This window comes from Sturnira hondurensis, unplaced genomic scaffold (genome assembly GCF_014824575.4).
Source record: "Sturnira hondurensis isolate 20B ecotype Veracruz unplaced genomic scaffold, ASM1482457v3 Scaffold0008761, whole genome shotgun sequence".
Taxonomy (NCBI): domain Eukaryota; kingdom Metazoa; phylum Chordata; class Mammalia; order Chiroptera; family Phyllostomidae; genus Sturnira; species Sturnira hondurensis.
Window position 1 is genome coordinate 1,769,448 of NW_028081392.1, and position 24,356 is coordinate 1,793,803.

General features: G+C 40.8%; 1 protein-coding gene and 1 pseudogene across 5 annotated transcripts in view; one reads left to right on the top strand and one right to left on the bottom strand.

The window, feature by feature from the left end:
* The window catches only part of ASCC1 (activating signal cointegrator 1 complex subunit 1), a 152,379-nt gene that overhangs the window by 112,016 nt on the left and 16,007 nt on the right, over positions 1-24,356 (bottom strand). For all 5 annotated transcript variants that reach the window (XM_037055838.1, XM_037055839.1, XM_037055837.1 and 2 more), the window contains exons 4-5: positions 17,363-17,460; positions 12,468-12,646 (exon numbers count right to left, since the gene is read on the bottom strand). In XM_037055838.1, coding sequence (XP_036911733.1) covers positions 12,468-12,646; positions 17,363-17,460 — 277 coding nt within the window. The remainder of the gene's footprint in view (positions 1-12,467; positions 12,647-17,362; positions 17,461-24,356) is intronic.
* On the top strand, positions 18,210-18,893 carry LOC118993457 (40S ribosomal protein S2-like; annotated as a pseudogene).

The window sequence follows — 24,356 nt, forward strand, 5'->3', positions numbered from 1 at the left end:
GATTTCTCAAAAGAGAACTTCCAGGCAAGAAGGGGCTGGAAAGAAGTATTCCAAGTCATGAAATCCAAAGACCTACAGCCAAGATTGCTTTATCCAGCAAAACTTTCATTTAGAATGGAAGGACAGATCAAGTGCTTCTCAGATAAGGTCAAGTTCAAGGAGTTCATCATCACCAAGCCCTTATTATATGAAATGTTAAAGGGACTTATCTAAGAAAAAGAAGATGAACAGTGAAAGGACAGCAAACTCACAATTAAGAACCACACCGTAAACAAAAGCAAACTAAGCAAACAACTAGAACAGGAACAGAACCTCAGAAATGGAGATCACTTAGAGGGATAGCAATGGGAGTAGGAGAAGGAGAGAAGGGGAAAAGGTACAGAAAATAAGTAGCACCAATGGTAGGTAGAAAATAGACAGGGGGAAGGCAAGAGTAGTATGGGAAATGTATAAGCTAAAGAACTTATGATACATGGATGCCACAGCCCTCTGCAGCAAGGGTGGTCACGAGGTGAGGTGAGGGACTTAATTAAAAGAATGGAGAGGACCATAAGCTCTGCTGGCAAATGGCAACTTTATTCAAGGAACAGCTGTCTTAAATACAAACTGTTAATGCCTAAAGCAAGGGACTAGAAACACTGCAAGGGACTAGAAAGACTGCAGGGAACTAGAAACAATGTTGTTTCTCAAAGTTCGTGCACTCCCTTAAGCTATCAAAAGGGCAAGAAGTTCTCATAACCATCTGGGAACATGACACCTGTGCCAGGGTCTTGTTGTGTCCTTCAAGGCTGGGAACTAGAAGGTTAGGAAAGTGTCAAGGTACCCGCCAGCTCCAGGGACCAGAAACCAAGTTCATCCACCATTCTCACAGTGGAGAACTCTGTCCTTGGTCCCCTTGTGGCCTGGCGGGCCCCCACACATGGACATGAAATAAAAGGGGGGAATGTGGATGGGGGGGTGCAGGGTGGAGGGGAATGAAGGGGGGATATTGGACAACTGTAATAGGATAATCAAGAAAATATATTTAAAAGTTATTTTATCTTGTAAATACCAATTTATTGAATCCAGTAATTTTTGGAATGTTACAAATATCTGGTATGTGACCAACAAACTATAATAAATTAGCTTTTTTTTCTGTGTGTGGTGTGTGTGTGTGTACACTTTCTTACTTTTCTTTTGGCTCTCAACATGAGCTGCCAGGGAACCAATATTTGAATAATTACTTTGACTTGGCCAGAGTGACATTGGCCACTATGAATGTCATGCTGGCTTTAATCAGTACAAAGTACTTTCTTCCTGCTTTCAGGGAGACTCTATAGTGACTTGGCCTCCTTCTTGCTTTTAAATCAGGTCCTGATAATAGCAGGGAAATAAGCACAGCATAAAAGAGTAAATAGGTAAGGGACCATTCTGTATTACCTATTATATGGAGGAAATATTTAGTGAATTTCACTCTGATCTAACAATGACAGGCAGATGGCTGTAAAACCCTGTAGGCATTTTTCATTAGTATTTGGCATTTATTACCGCAGCTTAGGTGAGTTCCATTGTAGTGGCTTTGAAGAACATACATCTTGTTCATGGAAATAACAGTTGTTTCCTGAATGACTGACATTTAGTCTTATTTTGGTTCTTTGGAAACTCATTTGACATTTCTGATAGAGTTTCTTCATCTCTAAGATAGGAATGGTCTCTGCATTCTGTTTCTTGTAGGAAAAAGATGACTGATACCTCTTGGTATAAGGTTGGTTCATGACGTTTTAAACTTATGTATGTATTTGTTATATGTATAATCAAAGTAAAATTATGTTTTATATTTTTTGATTCAACATGTTTCATGTCAATACATATAAATCTAATCACTATTTTTAATTGCTGTGAAGTATTCTATGAATGTACCCTAACTTTTCATTAATCCCTTATTAATGGAACATTAAAAGGAATTATTTCTGTTATTCATTATAATGTGTAATGTTTTATTCATTATAATGTATAATGAACTTTTTTTAAAAAGATTTTATTTATTTATCTTTAGTAAAGGGGAAGGGAAGGAGAGAGGGAGAGAAATACCAATGTATGGTTGCCTCTCGTGAGTCACCTGCTGGGAACTGACCTGCAACCCAGGCATGTGCCCTGACTGGGAATCGAACCGCGATCGTGTGGTTCGCAGGCCCGGGCTCAATCCACTGAGCTACACCAGCCAGGGCTATAATGAACATTTTTATACTTCATCTTTTTGTCCTTGGCTGATGTTTTGGGGGGGATAAATTTCTTAGAGGTAAATTCTTAGAAGTAGAATACATAGGTTATGGAAATGTAAACTTTAAGTTTTTGATAATTTTTTAAATTGTATTTAAAAAATCAACTTTATTGAGTTATAATTTACATAGAGTACAAGGCACCTGTTTTAAGAGTACACTTGGATGAGTTCTGACAAATATATATAGCAGTATAACAGCCACCAGAAGCAAGATACAGGACATTTCCGTCACTCAGAACTTCCCCGGTACCTCTTTGCAGTCAGTTTCACTCTCTGCCATCTACCAGTGATTCCAGGCAACCACTTAATCTCCTGTCTGTTACTCTTAGATTTCTGCTTACTAGAATGTCCTATAAATACAGTATATAGCCTTTCATGTGTTTTTTTTTTGCTCAGCATAATATTTTTGAGAGTCATTCATGTTAGTGTGTGTCATATTAGTTAATTTCTTTTTATTGCTGAATAGTATTCCTTTGCATGAATATGCCAAAATTTGTTTATCCATTCAACTGTTGATGGATGTTTGGCTGATTTCTAATCTTTGGCTATTATAAATAAAGCTACTACAGTCTTGGCTAGTGTGGCTTAGTGGAGTGAGTACCGGCCTGTGAACCTAGGGGTCTCCAGTTCAATTCCCAGTCAGGGCACATGCCTGGGTTGCAGGCCAGGTTCCCAGCAGGGGGCATGTGAGAGGCAACCAATTGATGTATATCTCACACACTGATGTTTCTCTCCCTCTCCCCCTCCCTAGGAATAAATAAATACAATTAAAAAAATAAAGCTACTACATATAACCATTTGTGCAGAAATCTTTGTGTTAAGTATGTTTTTATTTCTCTTGGTCAAATACTTAGGAGTATAATTGTTGGATCAAATGCAGAGATATGTTTAATTTATGGAAAACTGTAAGGTCTTTTGCCAATGAGGTGAGCCTCTTCTACCATAAATGAATTATGAGAGTCTAGGCTGCACCACATTCCTGCCCTTTTGGTGGTATCTCTTATTTTGACTTTTGCCACTCCAGCAGGCATGCTGTGGTATCTTGTTTTAAGTTCAAGGGATATATTTTGACAACTATCTCACCCCGCCTCCCCTGTATTCCTGAAACTGCAGATAGTACTGAACCCAATGTGTATGGGGTTTTTTCTTATAAATATGTATAATAGAGTTTACAGTTTCTCTTTGGCATATCCAAATTGCCAGCATCACTACTCCTGCACTTTGGGGCCTTTTAAGTAAAATAAGAGTACTTAAATGCAAGCACTGTAATACTGTGACAGTTGATCCTGGTAAGCAAGATGGTTACTAAGTGACTCATGGGTGGGTAACATGTATGGTGTGGATAAGCTGGACAAAGAGATGATTCACATCTCAGTTGGATGGAGCTAGAAGGGATGAGATTTCATTGCACTACTCAATGTGGAGAGAAAACATGTCATTTCCTACCATTTTGAGTGTCTCTTGTTCTTGGTTAGGCGTTTGCTAGGTTGTTGCAGCTTCTTAAATGGTTTCTAGGGTTCTCTCAGAGCTACTTTGCTGTGCATGTTTATTGTTAATTTGGTGTTTCTGCGAGGTATTGAGGGCCTTGTTCTTTATTTTTTTAAATATATTTTATTGATTATGCCGTTACAGTTGTCCAATATCCCCCCTTCATTCCCCTCTACCCTGCATACCCCCTCCAGCAACATCCCCCCCTTTTATTTCATGACCATATATCATAAGTTCTTTAGCTTATACATTTCCCATACTACTCTTGCCTTCCCCCTGTCTATTTTCTACCGTCTATGCTACAAATTTTCTATACCTTTTTCCCTCTTCTCTTCTTCCCACTCCCGTTGCTAACCCTCCATGTGATCTCCACTTCTGTGGCTCCACTCCTGATCTAGCTGTCTGCTTAGTTTGCTTTTGTTTACGGTGTGGTTCTTAATTGTGAGTTTGCTGTCCTTTCACTGTTCATCTTCTTTTTCTTAGATAAGTCCCTTTAACATTTCATGTAATAAGGGCTTGGTGATGATGAACTCCTTGAACTTGACCTTATCTGAGAAGCACTTGATCTGCCCTTCCATTCTAAATGAAAGCTTTGCTGAGCAGAGCAATCTTGGATGTAGGTCCTTGCCTTTTATGACTTGGAATACTTCTTTCCAGCCCCTTCTTGCCTGGAAGTTCTCTTTTGAGAAATCAGCTGACAGTCTGATGGGAACTCCTTTGTAGGTGACTGTCCCCTTATCTCTTGCTGCTTCTAGGATTCTCTCCTTCATTTTAATCTTGGCTAATATAATTATGGTGTGCCTTGGTGTTTTCCTTCTTGGGTCCAACTTCTTTGGGACTCTCTGAGCTTCCTGGACTTCCTGGAAGTCTATTTCCTTTGCCAGACTGGGGAAGTTCTCCTTCATTGTTTGTTCAAATAACTTTTCCACTTGTTGCTCTTCCTCTTCCCCNATTTTAATCTTGGCTAATATAATTATGGTGTGCCTTGGTGTTTTCCTTCTTGGGTCCAACTTCTTTGGGACTCTCTGAGCTTCCTGGACTTCCTGGAAGTCTATTTCCTTTGCCAGACTGGGGAAGTTCTCCTTCATTGTTTGTTCAAATAACTTTTCCACTTGTTGCTCTTCCTCTTCCCCTTCTGATACCCCTATAATTTGGATGTTGGAACGTTTAAAGATGTCCTGGAGGTTCCTAAGCCTCTCCTCATTTTTTTGAGTTCTTGTTTCTTCATTCTTTTCTGTTTGGTTGTTTCTTTCTTCCTTCTGGTCCACTCCCTTGATTTGAGTCCCAGTTTTCTTCCCATCACTATTGGTTTCCTGTGCATTTTGCTTCATTTCACTTAGTGTAGCCTTCATTTTTTCATCTAATTTATCACCAAATTCAGCCAGTTCTGTGAGCATCCTGATCACCAGTGTTTTGAACTGTGCATCTGATAGGTTGGCTATCTTTTGGTTGCTTAGAAGTATTGGCTCTGGGGCTTTGAGCTGCTCTTCTGCTTGAGCCATAATGTTTTGGTCTGTTCACACCTGTTATGTAATGTTCACCCGCCCTGGTGAACATGTAATGTTCACCAACCCAGTGACTGGGTTGTGACTGGGGGCAGGGTCAGAGAGGGAGCAATGGCGTTTGTTGGGCTCTCTCTCGGATTTTGGTCCCCTCTGCCGCTTCCCACAAGCAAACTAGGCCCTTCTGGTGCTGGTTCCCAGGTATGTGGGCTTGTTCTAGGACCCTATGAGTCTCTCCAACAAACTCTCCTGTGAGGCTGGGCACCTCTCCCGGCACCTCAACCCCCAGAAGTTTTTCCAACTGGTGCTTTTAGGCTTTATTTCCTGTCGCTGGGGCCCTGGGTTGCGAGGTCTGTCTCACTGGCTGTTTTTAAACCTGCCTGGTTTATCTGCGCACCAATGTGTGTCCGTGGTCAGACAGCCACCTTGCACCCTCACTGGGTTGCCTGTTGCCACCCCACGCATGGGATCTGCCAACCGCTGCCTGTGTGCCTGGGTTGGTCTGGGAGTCACCCCTTTTTCCTGCAGTCACCCCTCTCCACTGGCCGCCGACTCTGCCCCTCCTACCAGTCTGGATGAGTGGTTCATTGTTGTCGGATTTTGGTACAATTCAATTTTCTGTCCGTTTTAGTTGTGTTTTTATTTCTAGATCTGTGTTGTCCTTAAATTTGGTTGTGCAAGGAGGCACAGTGTGTTTACCTATGCCTCCGTCTTGGCCAGAAGGCAAGCTAAAACAATTTAAAAACTTATCAGCATCCTCTAAATTTACAAGCCCATACTGAAATTTCAGTGTTCCTGATCTACTTACAAGTACCTTCTACTCCCACTAAGAATAAAACCATCTTGCTGTGAAATGTTAAGGGAAATAAAGATACCCTGATGTTTTACTATTAATAATTAGTAAATACTCTGATAGTTCTTAATTTCACATACAGTATTTAAGCACCTGACTTACAGATGTGCCCATGTTCAAGCACATGAATGCCATTTCAAAACAGGTCACACAGTTCTGTACTGTCTGCTCATGGTTGCCCAGTCTGAATCTACTTAACCTTCATAGCCTACTTCTTAAAAATCAATTTCATCAATTTTACCCCTGACCCACAAAAATACTTGGATTCTATTCTTTCTATATCTGAATATCTATATTTCACCATATTTTAACATCTAAGACCCACCTTGAGCAATATGAACAGGACAGAAAGGGGAAAGGAGGGGGAAAAGAAAAAGGGAGAAAAGGAAAAAAAAGATCTTGTAAAAATTTTACCGCAAACATTTTCACTTACCTTGCCCAGAATTATCAAAAATAGCCCTCATGTACTCTTTTTCTTTTAAGATTTTATTTATTTTTAGAGAGAGGAGAAGGGAGGAAGAAAGGGAGGGAGAGACACATCAATGTGCTGGAGAAACAACAGTCACAGCCCCCACCTGGGGACCTGGCCTGTAGTAACCTAGGCATGTACCCTAACTGCCAATCAAACCTGCGATCTTTCAGTTCCCAGTATTGCCCTCAATCCACTGAGCCACACCTGCCATGGCTCTATGCTTAATACTCCAAGTATTACTACTAACTTTAACCTAACCAGCCACTAAAATAGCAGAAGTAGCCACTACAACTTATTAAATGTTTATTATGTATCAAGTGCCTTGCCAAGTACTTTATTTTACCTCATTTAATCTTTCCTGCAAATTTCCAAAGCAAGCTGTAAAGATTTGAAGAGGTTCACCTGCCAGAGCCTGCACAGATCAAGGAACTCAGAATCTGACCAAGGTCTATCCTTTTCACAGTCATATATATTAACCACTATTCTCTTTTATTCCACGTGGTCTTACTCCTCTGATTACCACAAGACTGAAAAAACATAGCATGGAAATCCACATGCACAAAAATAACCTCGACCAAAACTTCACACCTAATAAAAAAATTAACTGGATCATGGTCTAAACATTAAGAAAAAGGAAAACTACACCCTGGCTGGTGTGGCTCACTGGATTGAGTGTCGGCCTGCAAACCAAAAAAAAGGGAAAACTATAAAAATTCTCAGAAACTTGTGGCTTAGGGTTAAGCAGAGTTCTCTGACATGACATCAAAAGCATGATCTATAAAAGTAAACTAATAAATTGAACTTTATCAAAATTTAAAACTTTTCGAGCCCTGGCTGGCATAGCTCAGTGGATTGAGCGCAGGCCTGCGAACCACACGATCGCAGTTCGATTCCCAGTCAGGGCACATGCCTGGGTTGCAGGCCAGTTCCCAGCAGGGGACTCAGGATAGGCAACCATACATTGACACTTCTCTCCTTCTCTCCTTCCCTTCCCCCCTAAAGATAAATAAATAAAATCTTAAAAAAAAACTTTTCTCTGCAAAAGACACTAAGAAGAGAATAAAAGACAAGCTATGTACTGGGAGAAAATATTTGGAAATCACCTATCTTTAAAAGGACTTGTATCTAGGATATGTATGAAAGATCACTCAAAACTTAACAGTAAGAAAACAATTTTTAAATGGGCAAAAGATGTACACCTCACCACAGAGGACATAGAATGGCAAAAAAAAAAAAAGACATAAAAAGATGTTCAACATCATTAGCCATTAGAGAAATACAAATTAAAACCACAATAAGATATCACCACCAGTATAATGGCTAAAATAAAAATGCCAACAACACCAAATGCTGACAAGGACACCAAGCAACTGGAATTCCCTCATGTTACTGATGAGAATGCAAAATGGTAGAGACACTCTGAAAAGGTTTCTCAGTTTCTCATAAAGTTAAACATATACCTACCATATATCCCAGCAATCTCACTCCTGGACATTTACTTTGAAGAAATAAAATAAAGAGAGAGAGAAAAATACTGATGTGTAAGAAACACATCGACTGGTTACCTCTCACACACCCCGAACTGGGGACCTGACCCGAAACCAAGCATATGCCCTGACTGGAAACTGAAAAGGCAAACTTTTGGTTTGCAGGCCAGCACTCAATCCCCTGAGCCACACCAGCCAGGGCTATACATAAATGTTTGTATAGCAGTTCTATTCAGAATTGCCAAAGACTAAAAACAACCCTAATATCCTTCAATAGGTGGATGGATAAATAAACAGGCGCATTTATACAGTGGAATACTACTCAGCAATAAGAAGGAAAAAACTACATATACATAACAACTTGAATGAATCTCAAAGGCATGATGCTGAATGAAAAAGGCAGCCTCAAAAGGTTACACATTATACGATTCCATTTCTATGGCATTATCAGAAAGACAAAACCACAGTAACTGAGAAGAGATCAGGGACTGCCAGGATTTAGGGTACAGAAGAGGCGCCTATGAAGGGATATGAGGGAGTTTGTTGATGTGCTGCAACTATTCTGTATCCTGATTGTGGCAGGTGGCTACACAAATCTATACATGTATTCAAATTCATAGAAATGTACCCCCCAAAATGTCCATTTTACTATATCATAATTTTTAAGGTAAAGTAAAATTTTTTAAATTCTTCTGGGGATAAGCAGTTTATCTAAACAGGGGTTACCTCTTACTAAATACCAAAATACATTCCAAATGAACTAAAAAATTAAATGTAAGTTATGAAATAATACTGACCTTATCATATATGAAGTTCTCACAAATAAGTTAAAAAATGAACACTCTCAGAGAAAAATCGACCAAAACATGAAGAACAGTTAAACATACGGAAAAGTCTTAGTTTACCAATAATCAAATAAATGAACAATAAAGCAATAAGCTAATGATATTTTCTGTCCACTGGATTACAAAAATATACATATAAAAGAATAGTAACACCCAGGATTGGCAAGGGTAGGAAAGAAAACCTACAGAAAGCTATAGTTTGGAGTATAAGATGCTATAGCACTTCCTGAAGGTAATTTGGATATAATATCAAAAGCCTCCAACACATATATACTTTTTCCACTTCCAGGAATTTACTAAGTAAGAAACTAATTAGACTAGTGCAGACGAGTACTCATAACATCAGTATTTATAATAATAAAAAACAGAATAATGATTAAATAAATTATTATATAGTCCTGTATCAGAATAGCACACAGGCATTAAAAATCAAGTCATCTGAACAGTTACTGAAATCACATCACGTCATTTTAGTAATCACTACTGTAATTTCCTTCCCGGTCTCCAAAGCAAAGGCAAACTATTTAGGTTTTTATTCAGTGACAAAATAATCATGGTATAATGTTAAGTTTCAAAGAAAACAGGATTTAAAACCATACACAAGACATATTTTTAAAATTTTTGTGTGTACACACATACAAACATACCACAGTATTATCTGTCAGTGGTGAGATTATGGGTGACTTTTTATTAATCCTTTCTGCATTTTCTAAACTTCCTATAAGCATATATTACTTTCATACTTTTTAAAAATCAGTATTTCTTTAAATTACCTAAAAGTATATCCAAAAGAATTTTAAAACTTATTTTAATCTAAATTATTTGCTATTATCCCGGTCACTAGCATTTCACTGTTAAATAAGTATAAAAATTTCATACACATTTGTTTTTTGTTACTAACCCCAAATAAGCCCTGACTATCCTGCGGTGGCATTTCATTAACATCACCATCCACAAAGTTCAGGATACTGTGTATATTAAGATGATCTTTCCATGTCTTCAAATTTTTAAAAAATATTTCAGTAAGCTCTGGCTGGTGTGGCTCAGTGGATTGAGCACTGGCTTGCAAACCAAAGGGTCACTGGTTTGATTCCCAGTTAGGGCACATGTCTGGATTGCAGGCCAAGTCCCCAGTAGAGGGCACATGAGAGGCAACCACACATTGAGGTTTCTTTCCCTCTCTTTCTCCCTCCCTTCCCCTCTCTAAAAATAAGTGAAATTTTTTAAAAAAAGAATATTTCAGGACTTCCACTAAGATGGAGGCATAGGTGAAAACACTGTGCCTTCTCCCACAACCAAGTTTGAATACAACAAAGGTTTGGAGAACAAAGACACAGACAAAAAACAGAAAATTGAACTATATGGAAGTCCGACAACAACCAACCGTTCAACAGGACCGGTAAGAGGGGCGGAGCCAGCAGTGGAGCAGGGACAGGCAAGAAAGATCCCCCGACCCCAGGTGCCGCCGAGGCAGACCCACATTGGGCGAACCCAGTGAGGGCACAGGGAGGCGGGCTGGCTGCAGTCACACATTCATGCGCAGATAAACCAGCAGAGGAGTGAGCAGTGAGACGGACCGCGAACCCCCCAGAAGCGAACCCAACGGCGGCAAGCTGACCACGGTCACACATTCGCACACAGTGGGACGGACCGCGTCGGCCCCGGGAGGCAGCACAGGGGGCCGCCATTGCTTTCCTTTGACCCCACCTCCACATACAGCATCACAACCCAGTGACTGAGTGGCCCCGCCCTGGTGAACACCTAGGGCTCTGCTCCTCATACATAGCAGGCACGAACAGTACAAAATATGGCTCAAGAAGAACTCAAAGCCCCAGAGCCAATAACTCTAAGGGACCAACAGATTGCCAGCCTCTCAGAAGCACAATTCAAGACACTGTTTATCAGGATGCTCACAGACCTGGTTGATTATAGCCACAAATTAGAGGAACATATGAAGGCTAAACTAATTGAAATGAAGGGAAATGCACAGGAAACCAACAGTGATGGAAAGGAAACTGGGACTCAAATCAAGGGAGTGGACCAGAAGGAAGAATGAAACATCCAACCAGAAAAGAATGAAGAAACAAGAACTCAAAAAAATGAGGAGAGGCTTAGGAACCTCCAGGACATCTTTAAACGTTCCAACATCCAAATTATAGGGGTACCAGAAGGGGGAAAGAAACAACCACGAGTGGAAAACTTATTTGAACAAATAATAAAGGAGAACTTCCCCAGTCTGGCAAAGGAAATAGACTTCCAGGAAATCCAGGAAGCTCAGAGAGTCCCAAAGAAGTTGGACCCAAGAAGGAACACACCAAGGCACATCATAATTACATTAGCCAAGACTAAAATGAAGGAGAGAATCCTAGAAGCAGCAAGAGATAAGGGGACAGTCACCTACAAAGGAGTACCCATCAGACTGTCAGCGGATTTCTCAAAAGAGACCTTACAGGCAAGAAGGGGCTGGAAAGAAGTATTCCAAGTCATGAAATCCAAAGACCTACAGCCAAGATTGCTTTATCCAGCAAAACTTTCATTTAGAATGGAAGGACAGATAAAGTGCTTCTCAGATAAGGTCAAGTTCAAGGAGTTCATCATCACCAAGCCCTTATTATATGAAATGCTAAAGGGACTTATATAAGAAAAAGAAGATGAAAAATATGAACAGTGAAAGGACAGCAAACTCACAGTTATTAACAACCACACCTAAAACAAAAGCAAACCAAGAGGACAGCTAGATCAGGAGTGGAACCATAGAAATGAAGAACACATGGAGGGTTAGCAACAGGGGAGTGGGAGGAGAAGTGGGGAGAAGATACAGAAAATAAGTAGCATAGACGGTAGGTAAAAAATAGATAGGGGGAGGGCAAGAATAGTAGGGGAAATATAGAATCTAAAGAACTTGAGACAGGTGGTCATAAACTAAAGGGGGGAATGGTTGGGCAGGGGTGTGCAGGGTGGAGGGGAATGAAGTAGGGAATAGAACAACTGTAATGGTATAATCAATAAAATATATCTTTAAAAAAACAACCACACCTAAAACAAAAGCAAACTAAGAGGACAGCTAGATCAGGAGCAGAACCACAGAAATGGAGATCACACGGAGGGTTAGCAACAGGGGAGTGGGAGGAGGAGGAGTGGGGAGAAGGTACAGAGTAGCATTGACCGCAGGTAGAAAATAGACAGGGGGGAGGGCAGGAATACTATGGGAAATACAGAATCTAAAGAACTTATGACACATGGACATGAATGAAAGGGGGGAATGGTAGGGGAGGGGTGTGCAGGGTGGTGGGGAGTGAAGGGGAGAATGGGACAATTGTAATGGCATAATCAATAAAATATATTTTTTTAAAAAGAATATTTCAGTAATATATAGACACTTATGCACTGATATCTCTATTTGTATTTTTTTCAGCTCAAAATTAAAAGGAAACATCAGAAATAGTTACCTTTTTTGGTAAGAGAAGAGATTTGTATCTATTGTTTCAATTAGGAACCATTTTTGTTTTGTACCATAATTTTCTCTTAAACCTTTTGCTTTGTTTTGTTTTGCTGCTTACCATGGAGCACCTCTCCAGTACTTCCTCCTGGAACTTCAGGAATCGTTCCTGAACCTCAACTTCATTGAGGAAAAAGGAAAGGAAGTGCGTGAAGGGCTGCTTTCTTCTGAAAGTGAGCAAAAGAACATCAATCCGAGTTCGGGCTGAAATGACACCACTTCGATGCTGGCCAGTGATTACTGCAAACCAAAAAAAAGGGTTAACACACTCAAGGATCATCAAATGCTAGTAAGACAGGTGACCTCTAGATACTGTCATCTGTGGGGAGCTGTCCTGAATGCGTATATAATTCTGAACAGGGAACAGTACCAAGTGTAAGAAACAAAATGAATTCAATCTAAGCAGAATAAGATCTAAAAACAGAATATCCTTTTTTTTTAACTTAATGGGTTTTCTTAAAGATTTTATTTATTTATTTTTAGACCCGGAGGAAGGGAGGAAGAAAGAAAAGAAACATCGACATGAGAGAGTATTGATTAGTTGCCTCTTGCATGCACCTAGACCAGGGACTGTAACCACAACCCAGGCACGAGCCCTCACCAGGGATCAAACCAGTGACCTTTTGCTTTGCAGGAAGGACGATGCCCAACCAATTGAACCACACTGGTCAGGGCCTAATGGTTTCCTTTTTTTAAAATTGATTTTAGAGAGAGAAAGGGAGAAACATTGATTTGTTGCGGCACTTATTCACTTCTTCATTGGTTGATTACAGTACATGCCCTGACAGAGGACTGAACCCATAACCTTGGCATATGGGGACAACTCTCCAATCGAGCTGCCCAGCCAGGGCTAAAAACAGAATATCGTTAAAAACCAGCTAATGAACTAGAAAAATGAGTTCAAAAGATACAAAGTAAACCCTTCATGCCATGTTGATGGGAATGTAAAACCATGCAGCTGCTATGAAAAAGTTTGGCAGTTCCTTAAAAAGTCAAAAAGGAATTATCATATGACCCAGCAATTTCACACCTACATAGATATTCATAAGAAGTAAAAACAGGTGTTCAAAAAAACTTGAACACAAATGTTCACAGAACCAAAATGTGAAAAAAATACAGATGTCCATCAACTGATAAATAAACAAAATGTACTATCTCCATGCAATGGAGTATTACAAAAAAGGGAACGGCCCTGGCTGGTGTAGCTCAGTGGACTGAGTGCGGGCCTGTGAACCAAAGGATCACGGTTTGATTCCCAGTCAGGGCACATGCCTGGGTTGCAGACCAAGTCCCAGCAGGGGACGCATGAGAGGCAACCATACACTGATATTTCTCTCCCTCTCTCCTTCCCTTCCCCTCTAAAGATAAATAAAATCTTTTTTAAAAAAGGGAACAAAGAACGGATGAATGCGAAAATACTGATGAATCTGAAAACATGATGCTAAGTAAAAGCGAGAGAGACCAAAGAAACCACATACTGTATGTAGATTTCCATTTACAGGAAATACCCAGAACAGGCAAATTCAGAGACATAAAGCAGACTAGTGGTACTCAAAGATGGGGGAGGAAGGAATCGGCAATAACTGGTCACAAGGGTGTCCAACCTTTTGGCGTCTCTGGGCCACACTGGAAAAAGAGTTGTCTTGGGCCACACTTTAAACACATTGTGACACATAATCAAAAAGAATCTCATAAATGTTTTAAGTAAATGTACAAATTTGTGTTGAGCCACATTCACAGGCATCCTGTGGGCCACAGGTTGGACAACCCCTGGCTTAGTGGATATGGCTTTTCCTTTTGGGGTGATAAAAAGTATTCTAAAACCAGATAGTGGTGATGGCTGCACAACACTGTATTATGTACTAAATGTTCCTGAATTCAATACTTAAAATAGTCAAAATGGTAAATTTTATGTCTAGAGGACAAATTAAAACCTACTACTAGATCATCTCCTTCTCTAGTCTCTCTAATCAAGGAGAGGCAAAAGAAAATAAATAAATGGCAGCAAATATCACATCAATGCGGCAGCATTCTTGGTTCCACAACTTAATTTACTCTAACCCACAGATTTGATTTTTCCATATACATTACTTCCCTAAAAGATCAATAAGCCAGTTTATCCTCTTGTTTTTCAATTAAATTAGTACTGCCAAATTCTTACTTTTAACGATTAGACACACTCATTTTGCACACTGAAATATCTGTGCTTTCTAAATCAAAATCTAATCTTTACACTACCTACCCTTTTCTGGATGAATTTTGGAATGATTCAGTATCTTAAAATGGCTAAGGTCTCCATATTTATACCATGTTATAAAAATTATTATGAAACTTCCAGTCAGGATGGAGGTGTAGGTAAACAGGCCTTGCCTCTGCGCACCACTATACCAAAAAAGTAAGCTATGCTACAAAACATGTATCACCCAGAATTGTCAGAAAATTGAGCTGTGTGGAAGTCCAACAACGAAGAATCTAAAGAATTTAAAGAAGTCATATTCGTCCAGACAAGTAAGAGGGGCGTAGACGCGGAGAGGCACAGAGAGGCACAGAAAGGTGCAGAGACAGAAACAGGCAGTCCCACCACGTGTGGTAGATTAAAAAAAAAAAAAAAAAAGGGGAGGGAAGCCCTGGCTGGTGTAGCTCAGTGGATTGAGCACCGGCCTGCGAACCAGACAATTGCGGTTCGATTCCCAGTCAGGGCACATGCCTGGGTTGCAGGCCAATTCCCGGCAGGGGACACACCAGAGGCAACCATACATTGATATTTCTCTCCCTGTCTCATTCCCTTCCCCTCTAAAGATAAATAAATAAAATCTTCTTAAATCTTAAAAAATGGAGGGATATCTTGGGAACGAGGGATCCCAGTCTCAGTCCAGACCACCCAGCCCAGGGTTCCAGCACCAGAAAGATAAGTCCCCATAACTTATGACTGTAAAAATCAGTGGGGGTTAGGGCAGCAAAAGATACTGTATCCTCTTAAAGGGCCCGCAACAGACTGAGGACTCACACAGATGCATCCCTCTCTGGGATTTATCAGCAAGGCAACAGCTGGAAGGGCACTAGTGGCATACAGAGAGAAAGTGAAGTGTGAGTGGGGAGACAGCTTCCTCCTGGGCAATACTCCAGAGGCAGGCAGAGGCATAGTCTCTTCTGCAAGCCTTCTCCCAACACAGCAACACAGCAGTGACACAGGTGTCACAGCCCTGGCGATTACCTAAGGCTCTGCCCCACTCAACTTAACAGGTGCACTAAGACAGGGAGTCAAAGCAGCTCTACCTGATACACAGAAACAAACCCAGGGAAGCTGCTGAAAATGGAAAGCAAAGAAATATGGCCCAAGTGAAAGAACAGAACTCCAGAAAAAGACCTAAATGGAATGGAGATAAGCAAACTGTTAGATGCACAGTTCAGAACACTGGTTATCAAGATGCTCCAGGAACTCCTTGGGTACTTCAACGCTATAAAAAAAACCCAGGCAGAAATGAAGGATGGATTAAGTGAAATAAAGTAAAATCTACAGGGAAAACAGTAAAGAGGTTGAAGCCAAGAATGAAATCAACAATTTGAAACACAAGGAAGGAAAAAGCATTCAACCAGAACAGCAGGAAGAAAAAAAAATTAAAAATAACAAGGAGAGTCTTAGGAACCTATGGGACAACTTTAAACATACCAACATCTGAATAATAGAGGATGCCAGATGGAGAAGAGGACGAGTAATTGAAAACTTACTTGAAAAAATAATGAAAGACAACTTCCCTAATTTGGTGAAGAAAACAGACATACAAGTCCAGGAAGCACAGAGTCCCAAACAAGTTGGACCCAAAGAGGACCATACCAACGCACATCATAATTAAAATCCCAAAGGATAAAGATAGATAATCTTTAAGAGAAAAGCAGATAGTTCCCATGAAGAGTACCTACAAAGGAGTTCCCATAAGACTAGCAGCTGATTTCTCAAAAGAAACCTTGCAGGCAAGAAGGGATGGCAAGTATTCAAAGTCATGAAAAGCAAGGACCTACAACCTGGAACTCTATCCAGCAAAGCTATCATTTAGAATGAAAGGGCAAATAAAGTACTTCCCAGACAAGGTAAAACTAAAGGAGTTCACCATCATCAAGCCATTATTATATGAAATGCTAATGGGTATTATATAAGAAAAAGAAGAAAATCAAAATGATGAACATTAAAAATGCAATAAATTCACAACTACCAATAATTGAATCCAGATAACAAACTAAACAAACAACTAGAACAGGAACAGAATCATAGATACGATTCAGCCAGGGCTGAATCAGTTTGGTATTTTTACTTATTTATTTTTAAATTTATTGATTTGAGACAGGAAGAGGAAGGGGAGAGGAAAGGGGAGAGAGAGAGAGATAGAAAGAAAAAAACATCAACTTGTTGTACCAGTTATTTATGCGTTCACTGGTTGCTTCTGGTATGTGCCCTGACCAGGGATCAAATCCACAACCTTGGTATATTGGGATGATGCTCTAACCAACTGAGCTACCTGGCCAGGGCCTGAATCAGCTTGGTATTTTAATCCTTACTCATAGTCTACAAAGCAAGGTAAAAACAAGGGAACACTTATGGAAAGGGGTGAACTTCATTCAAATTTGTAGGTTTCATTGGTTTTCTCTAATTCTAACTTCAAACAATTCACAAACACCATTTCAAGCTACTAAAGCATAACAGAAATCTAATCACAACAAAATATGGAAGCTTTATCCCCTCAGTACATGGTAAAGTATAAAATGAAGACCCAGGTGCTCAATCACAATAAGGTTGTTTAACCACATCTTTCCTCATTTGGAGATTAATACTGGTACATCATAAAAAGGCCAACAGCTACACAACCTCACAAAGGATAGTCACTAAACACCTCAGTTAGGTTACATTATTCCATATACATGAAAAATGACTGCACTTATAACGTATATACTGGGTCTCACCAATTTCTCCTTCTTGTCCAAGTTTAGGAATACTAATAGAAGTTTTGGTCTCCATTTCTAGTTTCTTCCTTGTGTCCCCTCTCTTTCCAACTATATGCCTATAATATAAAGAAAAATTAATTATTGGAGATTAAACAAAAATGTTTAATGTTTAAACCAAAATAAAGAATTGCATCATGTTTAAATCTTATATAGCCAGAGATACTCCCTTACAGAGAAGGGCTTCAGTAAAGGCTCAATATTTGGGGAGCCACCTGGAAGTCATATAGCTTTACAGAACATGCAGCATTACACTCACTGACAAAATGATGTACTACAGCCCAATCCAATGTAAAGATGTATCAGCAGTAACTGTGCCCAACACCTGTTTGCTTCTCAAAATCTGGGTCTGCAGTTTGGTGAAAGTTGGCACAGTCTCAGGCAATTCAGTGACCAATGGGACTAGAGTTTGAGAAGGGGAAAACCTTGTCCTTTGGAGAACAAATGAACTATACTGAGATAATCCTAAAGGAATTATCCTTGATTAATTAAATAAGAGTAAAGGGCTTGGCAAAGAGCAGGGTTCACCATTCAGGATAGATTCAAAAGCGGAGAGTAGCTTCTTTTCCAAGGAAACACCAAACAGTGAATGATGCAGGTGCTGCAGGAGGGCCTGCAGGCCTTGGGGGTCCTGGAATGAGAGGCTGCAGCAGCTCACAGAGGGTTTGGCAAACGAAGGGTTTGGCAGTGGCAGTGGCATCCGGCCGGGGCTGAGGTCACAGCTGGAGTCATGGTCAGGGGTGGGGGCTGAGGCCACAGAGCTCACAGAGGCAAAAACAAGGACTGTATCCCTGTCCCCAAGCTGGGCTGCCTAGTCAAAGTGATGAAGATCAAGTTCCTGGAGGAGATCTATTTTTTCTCCACTTCATCAAGGAATCTCAGATCATTGACATTTTCATGGAGGTATCCCTCAGGATGACATTTTGAAGGTTATGCCTGTGCAAAAGCAGAAATGTGCTGGCCAGAGGACTCAGTTCAAGGCCTTTGTCACCACTGGGAACTAAAATGGACATGTAGGTCTGGGTGTTAAGTGTTCAAAGGAAGTAAGACACTACCATCCATGGAGCCACCAAGCTAGCCAAGCCCTCTACCATCCCTGTGCAATGAGGTTACTGGGGTGGGGAAACAAAATCAGCAAGGCCCACACCATCCCTTACAAGGTGATCAGCTGCTGTGGCTCTGTGCTGGGGCACCTCATCCCTGCCCCTAGGGGTACGGGTAGCATCTAAGCCACTGTGTCCAAGAAGCTGCTGATGATGGCCAGTATCTAAGACTGCTACACCTCAGCCAGGGACTGCACTGAGACCCTGGGCGACTTCACCAAGGCACCTGTGATGGTGATGCTATATCTAAGACCTATAGCTATCTTGCCCTCAACCTCTGGAAAGAGGCTGTGTCTACCAAGCCTCCCCATCAGGAATTCACTGACCATCTTATAAAGACCCACACCAGAGTTTCTGTGCAGAGGACTCCAGCTGTGACCACCACATAATTTTATACAAGAAAATAAAGGGAATAAAAAGTGTTTAAAAAATAATAAAGCCCTGGCTGGTGTAGCTCAGTGGATTGAGCTCCGGCCTGTGAACCAAAGGTTCGCTGGTTCAAATCCCAGTCAGGGCACATGCCTGAGTTGCAGGCCAGGTCCCCAGTAGGGGGCACATGAGAGGCAACCACACACTGATGTTCTTCTCCCCCTCTTTGTCCCTCCCTCCCCTCTCTAAAAATAAAATAAATAAAATCTTTTTTAAAAACTTTTTAAAAAAGCACAGTAAAAAAAAGGGAAACCTCAGGGGGCTGAATTCACGGACATGTTTTATTTGGGAGATTTCACCTAAAAATTGATACATTTCAACTAAAAATTCAGATTTACAGGTTTAGATCAATTAGAAGAACTGACAACTCATGGCAACAAGAGACTGGAATCTATTCTCAGCCGTAAAAATGGAGCAGGAGCTCATCACTGTTCTCATTGTGCCCCACTGTCAGTCATATATAGTCCACTTCCATCATCTATTAACTGATACATTTACACTACGTGCCTAGTCCCCCTAGTATAAATAATTCCAACAATCCAAGGTTATTTTCTGGAACCCATAGTAATTAGATGTATTACAGTGAATGAGACTATTGGATCCCAGGAGAGAAGTTTCAGAAGCTATAAAACACTAAGAGACTATCACTGAAGTATAGAGTTAAGAGGAAAAATCCTCTATTATCAACAGTATTTTGGCTTCTATGATTTCAACATAGTAACCCAATAGTATGGGTGACTATGTCTAAAACTATGAATTTGCTTTAATTTTTTAAAAGATTTTATTTATTTATCTTTAGAAGGAAAGGGAAGGAGAGAGGGAGAGAAATATCAATGTGTGGTTGCCTCTCGTGCATTCCCTTCCAGGAACCAGCCTGCAACCCAGGCATGTGCCCCAACTGGGAATCGAACCACAATCCTTTGGTTCACAGGCCCACGCTCAATCCACTGAGCTACACCAGCCAGGGCTGCTTTAATTTTTTAACTATTATTTTATATTAGTTTGGGGATTATGGCATAGTGGGTAGACAATCATATACTCTACAAAGTGGTCCCCCCTTATTTCAGGTACCCACCTGACATCATACATAGTTACTACAATATTGATTATATCTCCTATGCTCCACTTCACATCCCCATAACTGTTTGTAACTGACAATCTGTACTTCTTAATCCCTTCAACTTTTCCACCCAACCCCTCAAACCTCTTCTCCTCTGTCATCCATACAGTTTGTTCTCTGTATCTATGAGTCTGCTTCTGTTTCATTTATGCATTTTTGTTCTTTATATTCCACATATAAGTGAAATCATACTGTATTTGTCTTCCTCTCTCTGACTTTTTTCACTCAGCATAACATTCTTTAGGTCTAACCATACTGTCACAAGTGGAAAGATTTCATTCTTTTTTATAGCTGAGTAATAATATTCCATTGTATATATGTACCACAGCCATCTCATCTACTTGTCCGTCTACTGATGGGCATTTGGGACACTTCCACATCTTGTCTACTATAAATAATGCTGCACTGAACACAGTTTTGCGTTTCTTCAGATATATACCCAGAGGTGGAACTGCTTGGTAATGAGGCAGATCCATTTTTAATTTCTTGAGAAACCTGCATACTGTTTCCCACAGTGGCTGCTCCATTCTGCATGCCCCCCGACAGTGCGGGGCGCTCCCCTCTCTCCACACCTCGACAACACTTGCTGTTTGTTGATTTATTGATGATAACCATTCTGACAGGTGTGAGTGTGCATTTTTTAGATGGGCTCCACACCCGATTATTTCCATTGAAATCTATGACAGTAAGACACTTCTAAAAAAAACCAAGATGGCTAGATGTTTAAAAACAGGATTAGAACTCCTCAATTTACATGGAATTTTCTGTGTTGGGCTAGAGATTCTATTGCCCAACCCTGTCAGGACTTTGTCTTTCCAGGCCTCATCAGTAAGGGGTGCCTTCAACCAGGCCCCTATTTGGGGCTAGTTGTTAGTGGACAAGCTTATCACAAAAATGTTAGTTGTCTACTTACCTTAGAAAGGGAAGTATTTGAGGGTTAAAGACGTTTTAGACTCAAACAAACCTTGGGTAAGTCATCTACCTACTCTATTTCCTCACTTGTAAAAATGAAGTGAATAATACCTATTTAGCCCAAGGCTGTTGTAAAAATAAATGCATTCATACATAAAAAGGGTCTCCCAATTACTGGCACACAGCTCAGTACAGTCCATGCTATCCTCATAAAGCCTATAACGGCATCCATCAAGTTAAGAATGCAGGCAGGCTCAAAAGAGGTTTACATGGAAAGTCTAAGACAGTCACTACAATAATGCAGATACACAGTGAAGGGTGACTGTTTTATTAAATATATGAATGGAAATTCCTACCAGATTGAGTGGTTCTCAATCTTGTATACACACTGAAATCACTGGGGGTACTTAAAAGCTAATGACACCTGGGTCCACCAGTTCCAGAGATTCTGATTTAATTGGATTGAGGTGCAGCCAGACAGCAAGAGTTTTTAAAGCTCCTCAAATGATTCTAATGTGCACCTGAGGGTCAAAACCACAGTATTAGAGCTAATCCACAGACAGGTATTAACCACCACTAGGCTATGATTATAAATTCATTAGCCAGGTAATTTTTCCCTTGATCCTGATAATTCTACAGAAATGACTCATAAGAAAGGAATCTTCATTGTAAATACTGTCTATTAATTAGAGTTAACAGAATCAATATCTAATCTAACATGCAAGTCATCTGATACAGTAGTAATTAGAAAATACAGAATTCAAAGGATCAAGGTGAAATCATAAATCTGAGGAATTTTTACACACTTTACCAATAGCAGATATAAACATAAAGTAAGACATATTGCATTGATTTTATCAGGAACAGAGCCACAAATTTCTCCAATCATGTTTCTTAAAAGAAAATGTCACTGAAACCTGAGAGGAAAGTGAGCTGTCACAGTTAACATTTGCTTTCCCATGTGGCCACATTCCAGAAGAATTTTATCCTTAATAGGTATTTCAGGATACTCTCAAGGCTATAGAAAATGAAACTATTGCCTCTTGAAACTTAAAGGTATGTTTCCATATTTGTAAATCTCTCATAAAGGAGACTAGACAGACCTAATTCATGTGATACAACACAGAAAAATAATTTATGGACTTTCTAGACTAGCCTATCTTCAGAGGTATAAGCCCAAAAGAAACCAGTTTGGCACATAAGCTAACCATATTAGTGGTTAATACGGGACAGAAAATGGTCAAGCAAGCACAGATTGAAGTAATAACCAAGTTTTCAAGCAATGTATAAACATAATCCTGGAAAAAGCATATCAGTCTTTGATAAGTGCTATAAACTAATGCAACATACACATGCCGGCCTTCAAGAAGCTTCCTATCTAGCCCTGGTTGGTGGGACTCAATGGATATAGTACAGGCCTGTGAACCAAAGGGTCACGAATTCAACTGCCAGTCAGGGCACATACCTGTGTTGTAGGCCAGGTCCCCATTAAGAAGCACACCCGAGGCAACCACACATTGATGTTTCTCTCCCTCTCTCCCTCCCTTCCGTACCCTCTAAATAGCCCTGGCTGTTGTGGATCAGTGGATTGAGTGCGGGCCTGCAAACCAAAGAGTTGCCAGTTGGATTCTCCATCAGGGCACATGCCTGGGTTGAAGGCCAGGTCAGGTCCCCAGTGAGGGGCATGTAAAAGGCAACCACACATTGATATTTCACTCCCTCTCTTTCTCACTCCCTTCCCCTCTGTCTAAAATAAATAAATATAAATCTTTGAAAAATATAAATATTTTTTTTAAAAAAAGCACAGACAGAGGTAAATATAAATACAAGACTAAGCCTGGCTGGTGTAGCTCAGTGGATTGAGCGCGGGCCGGCAAACCAAACAACCGTGGTTCAATTCCCAGTAAGGGCACATGCCTGGGTTGCAGGCCAGTTCCCAGCACGGGACACACAAGAGGCAACCATACATTGATATTTCTCTCCCTTTCTCCTTCCCTTCCCCTCTAAAGATAAATAAATAAAAATCTTTTTAAAAATAAATAAATAATAAATACAAGACTAAGAAATGCTACAAAGGAAAAAAAGTAGAAGGTTTTATGAAAACATATTAGCAGACTTGGCAGCATTGGCCTTGCCTCTTCATACAACCACATCAAAATTATAACTAAAATATAAAACCACCATCAATAGGAACCATCAGAAATCAGAACTCTGACAACTACAGAATTAAAGAAAACATTTCCATCCAGACTAGTTGGGGGGTGCAGATGCAGAACGGGCTGATACCTCACCATGTGTGGTGGATAAAAATTGAAAACAATATGTCAGGAGCAAGGACTCCTAGCCCCACATCAGGGCCCAGACCAGGTTCCAGTGCCAGGAAGATAAGTCCCCACAACTTCTGGCTATAAAAAACAACAGGAATTGAGTCGGTGGGAGAAACTGCTGGAACCCCAAGCAGTTTCTCTTAAAGAACCCATGCAAGGACTCACCTACTCAGACTCACACCCCCTGAGGTCCAGCACCAGGATAGCAGCAGCTTGAAAGGCACAGTGGTACACAGGGAGAAACTGAAGTGTCTGGCATCAAGGCAAGCAGAGGCCATTGTCCCTTTTCTGAACCCTCTGCCCCACAGAGCAGGCAAGCTGGTGCCATATCTGAGACTCCATCAACCTGTCTAACATTGTTTGACCCTCCTTAGAGATCCTCAGAGACTTTGCCCTACCCAACTTATGAACCCACTCAAGTTGCTTTTCCATATGTATGGCTGGTCTTGGCTCATGCTTCACAACTTCCTAAATCCTAACAAACAAGCAACAGCTGGCTTCAGTGATCAGAGGCCCAGCAATAGCAGTAACCAGCCTAGATTCACAGCTAGGCTTCACCTGGGAACCTCCAAGCCCAGCATAAGCATCAGCCATCTCGAAATGCTTTATACCTCAGGCAGGGTGGCCCTGGGCAAGACAGGTGGGGGCCGACCATGGCCTGCATGACTCGGGAACCCCCAGAGCTTGTGTACCCAGTGGAGAACCACAGACCACACGGGAGCACCAGCACCCTGCCCTCACACAGCTGATCCACCACAGAGGGTGGAGGCTGACTGTAAGTGGTCAAAGCCAGTCCTTGCAGCTGGCTGGACTGAGTAAGTCCCTCCCATTCATCTGCCAACAGCAACCAAGTCTCAACTACAAGATGAGGGTGTACTCAGGCCACACAAAGGGTATACCTCAAGTACCCAGCTGGAGTGACAGGGAAGGCTGTGCCACTGGACCCTAGAGGACATCTACTACATTAGGCAACACTACCAAGACATGGAATCATAGCAGCTCTACCTAATACTTGGAAACAAACACAGGGAGGCTGCCAAAATGAAGAGACAAAGAAACAGGGC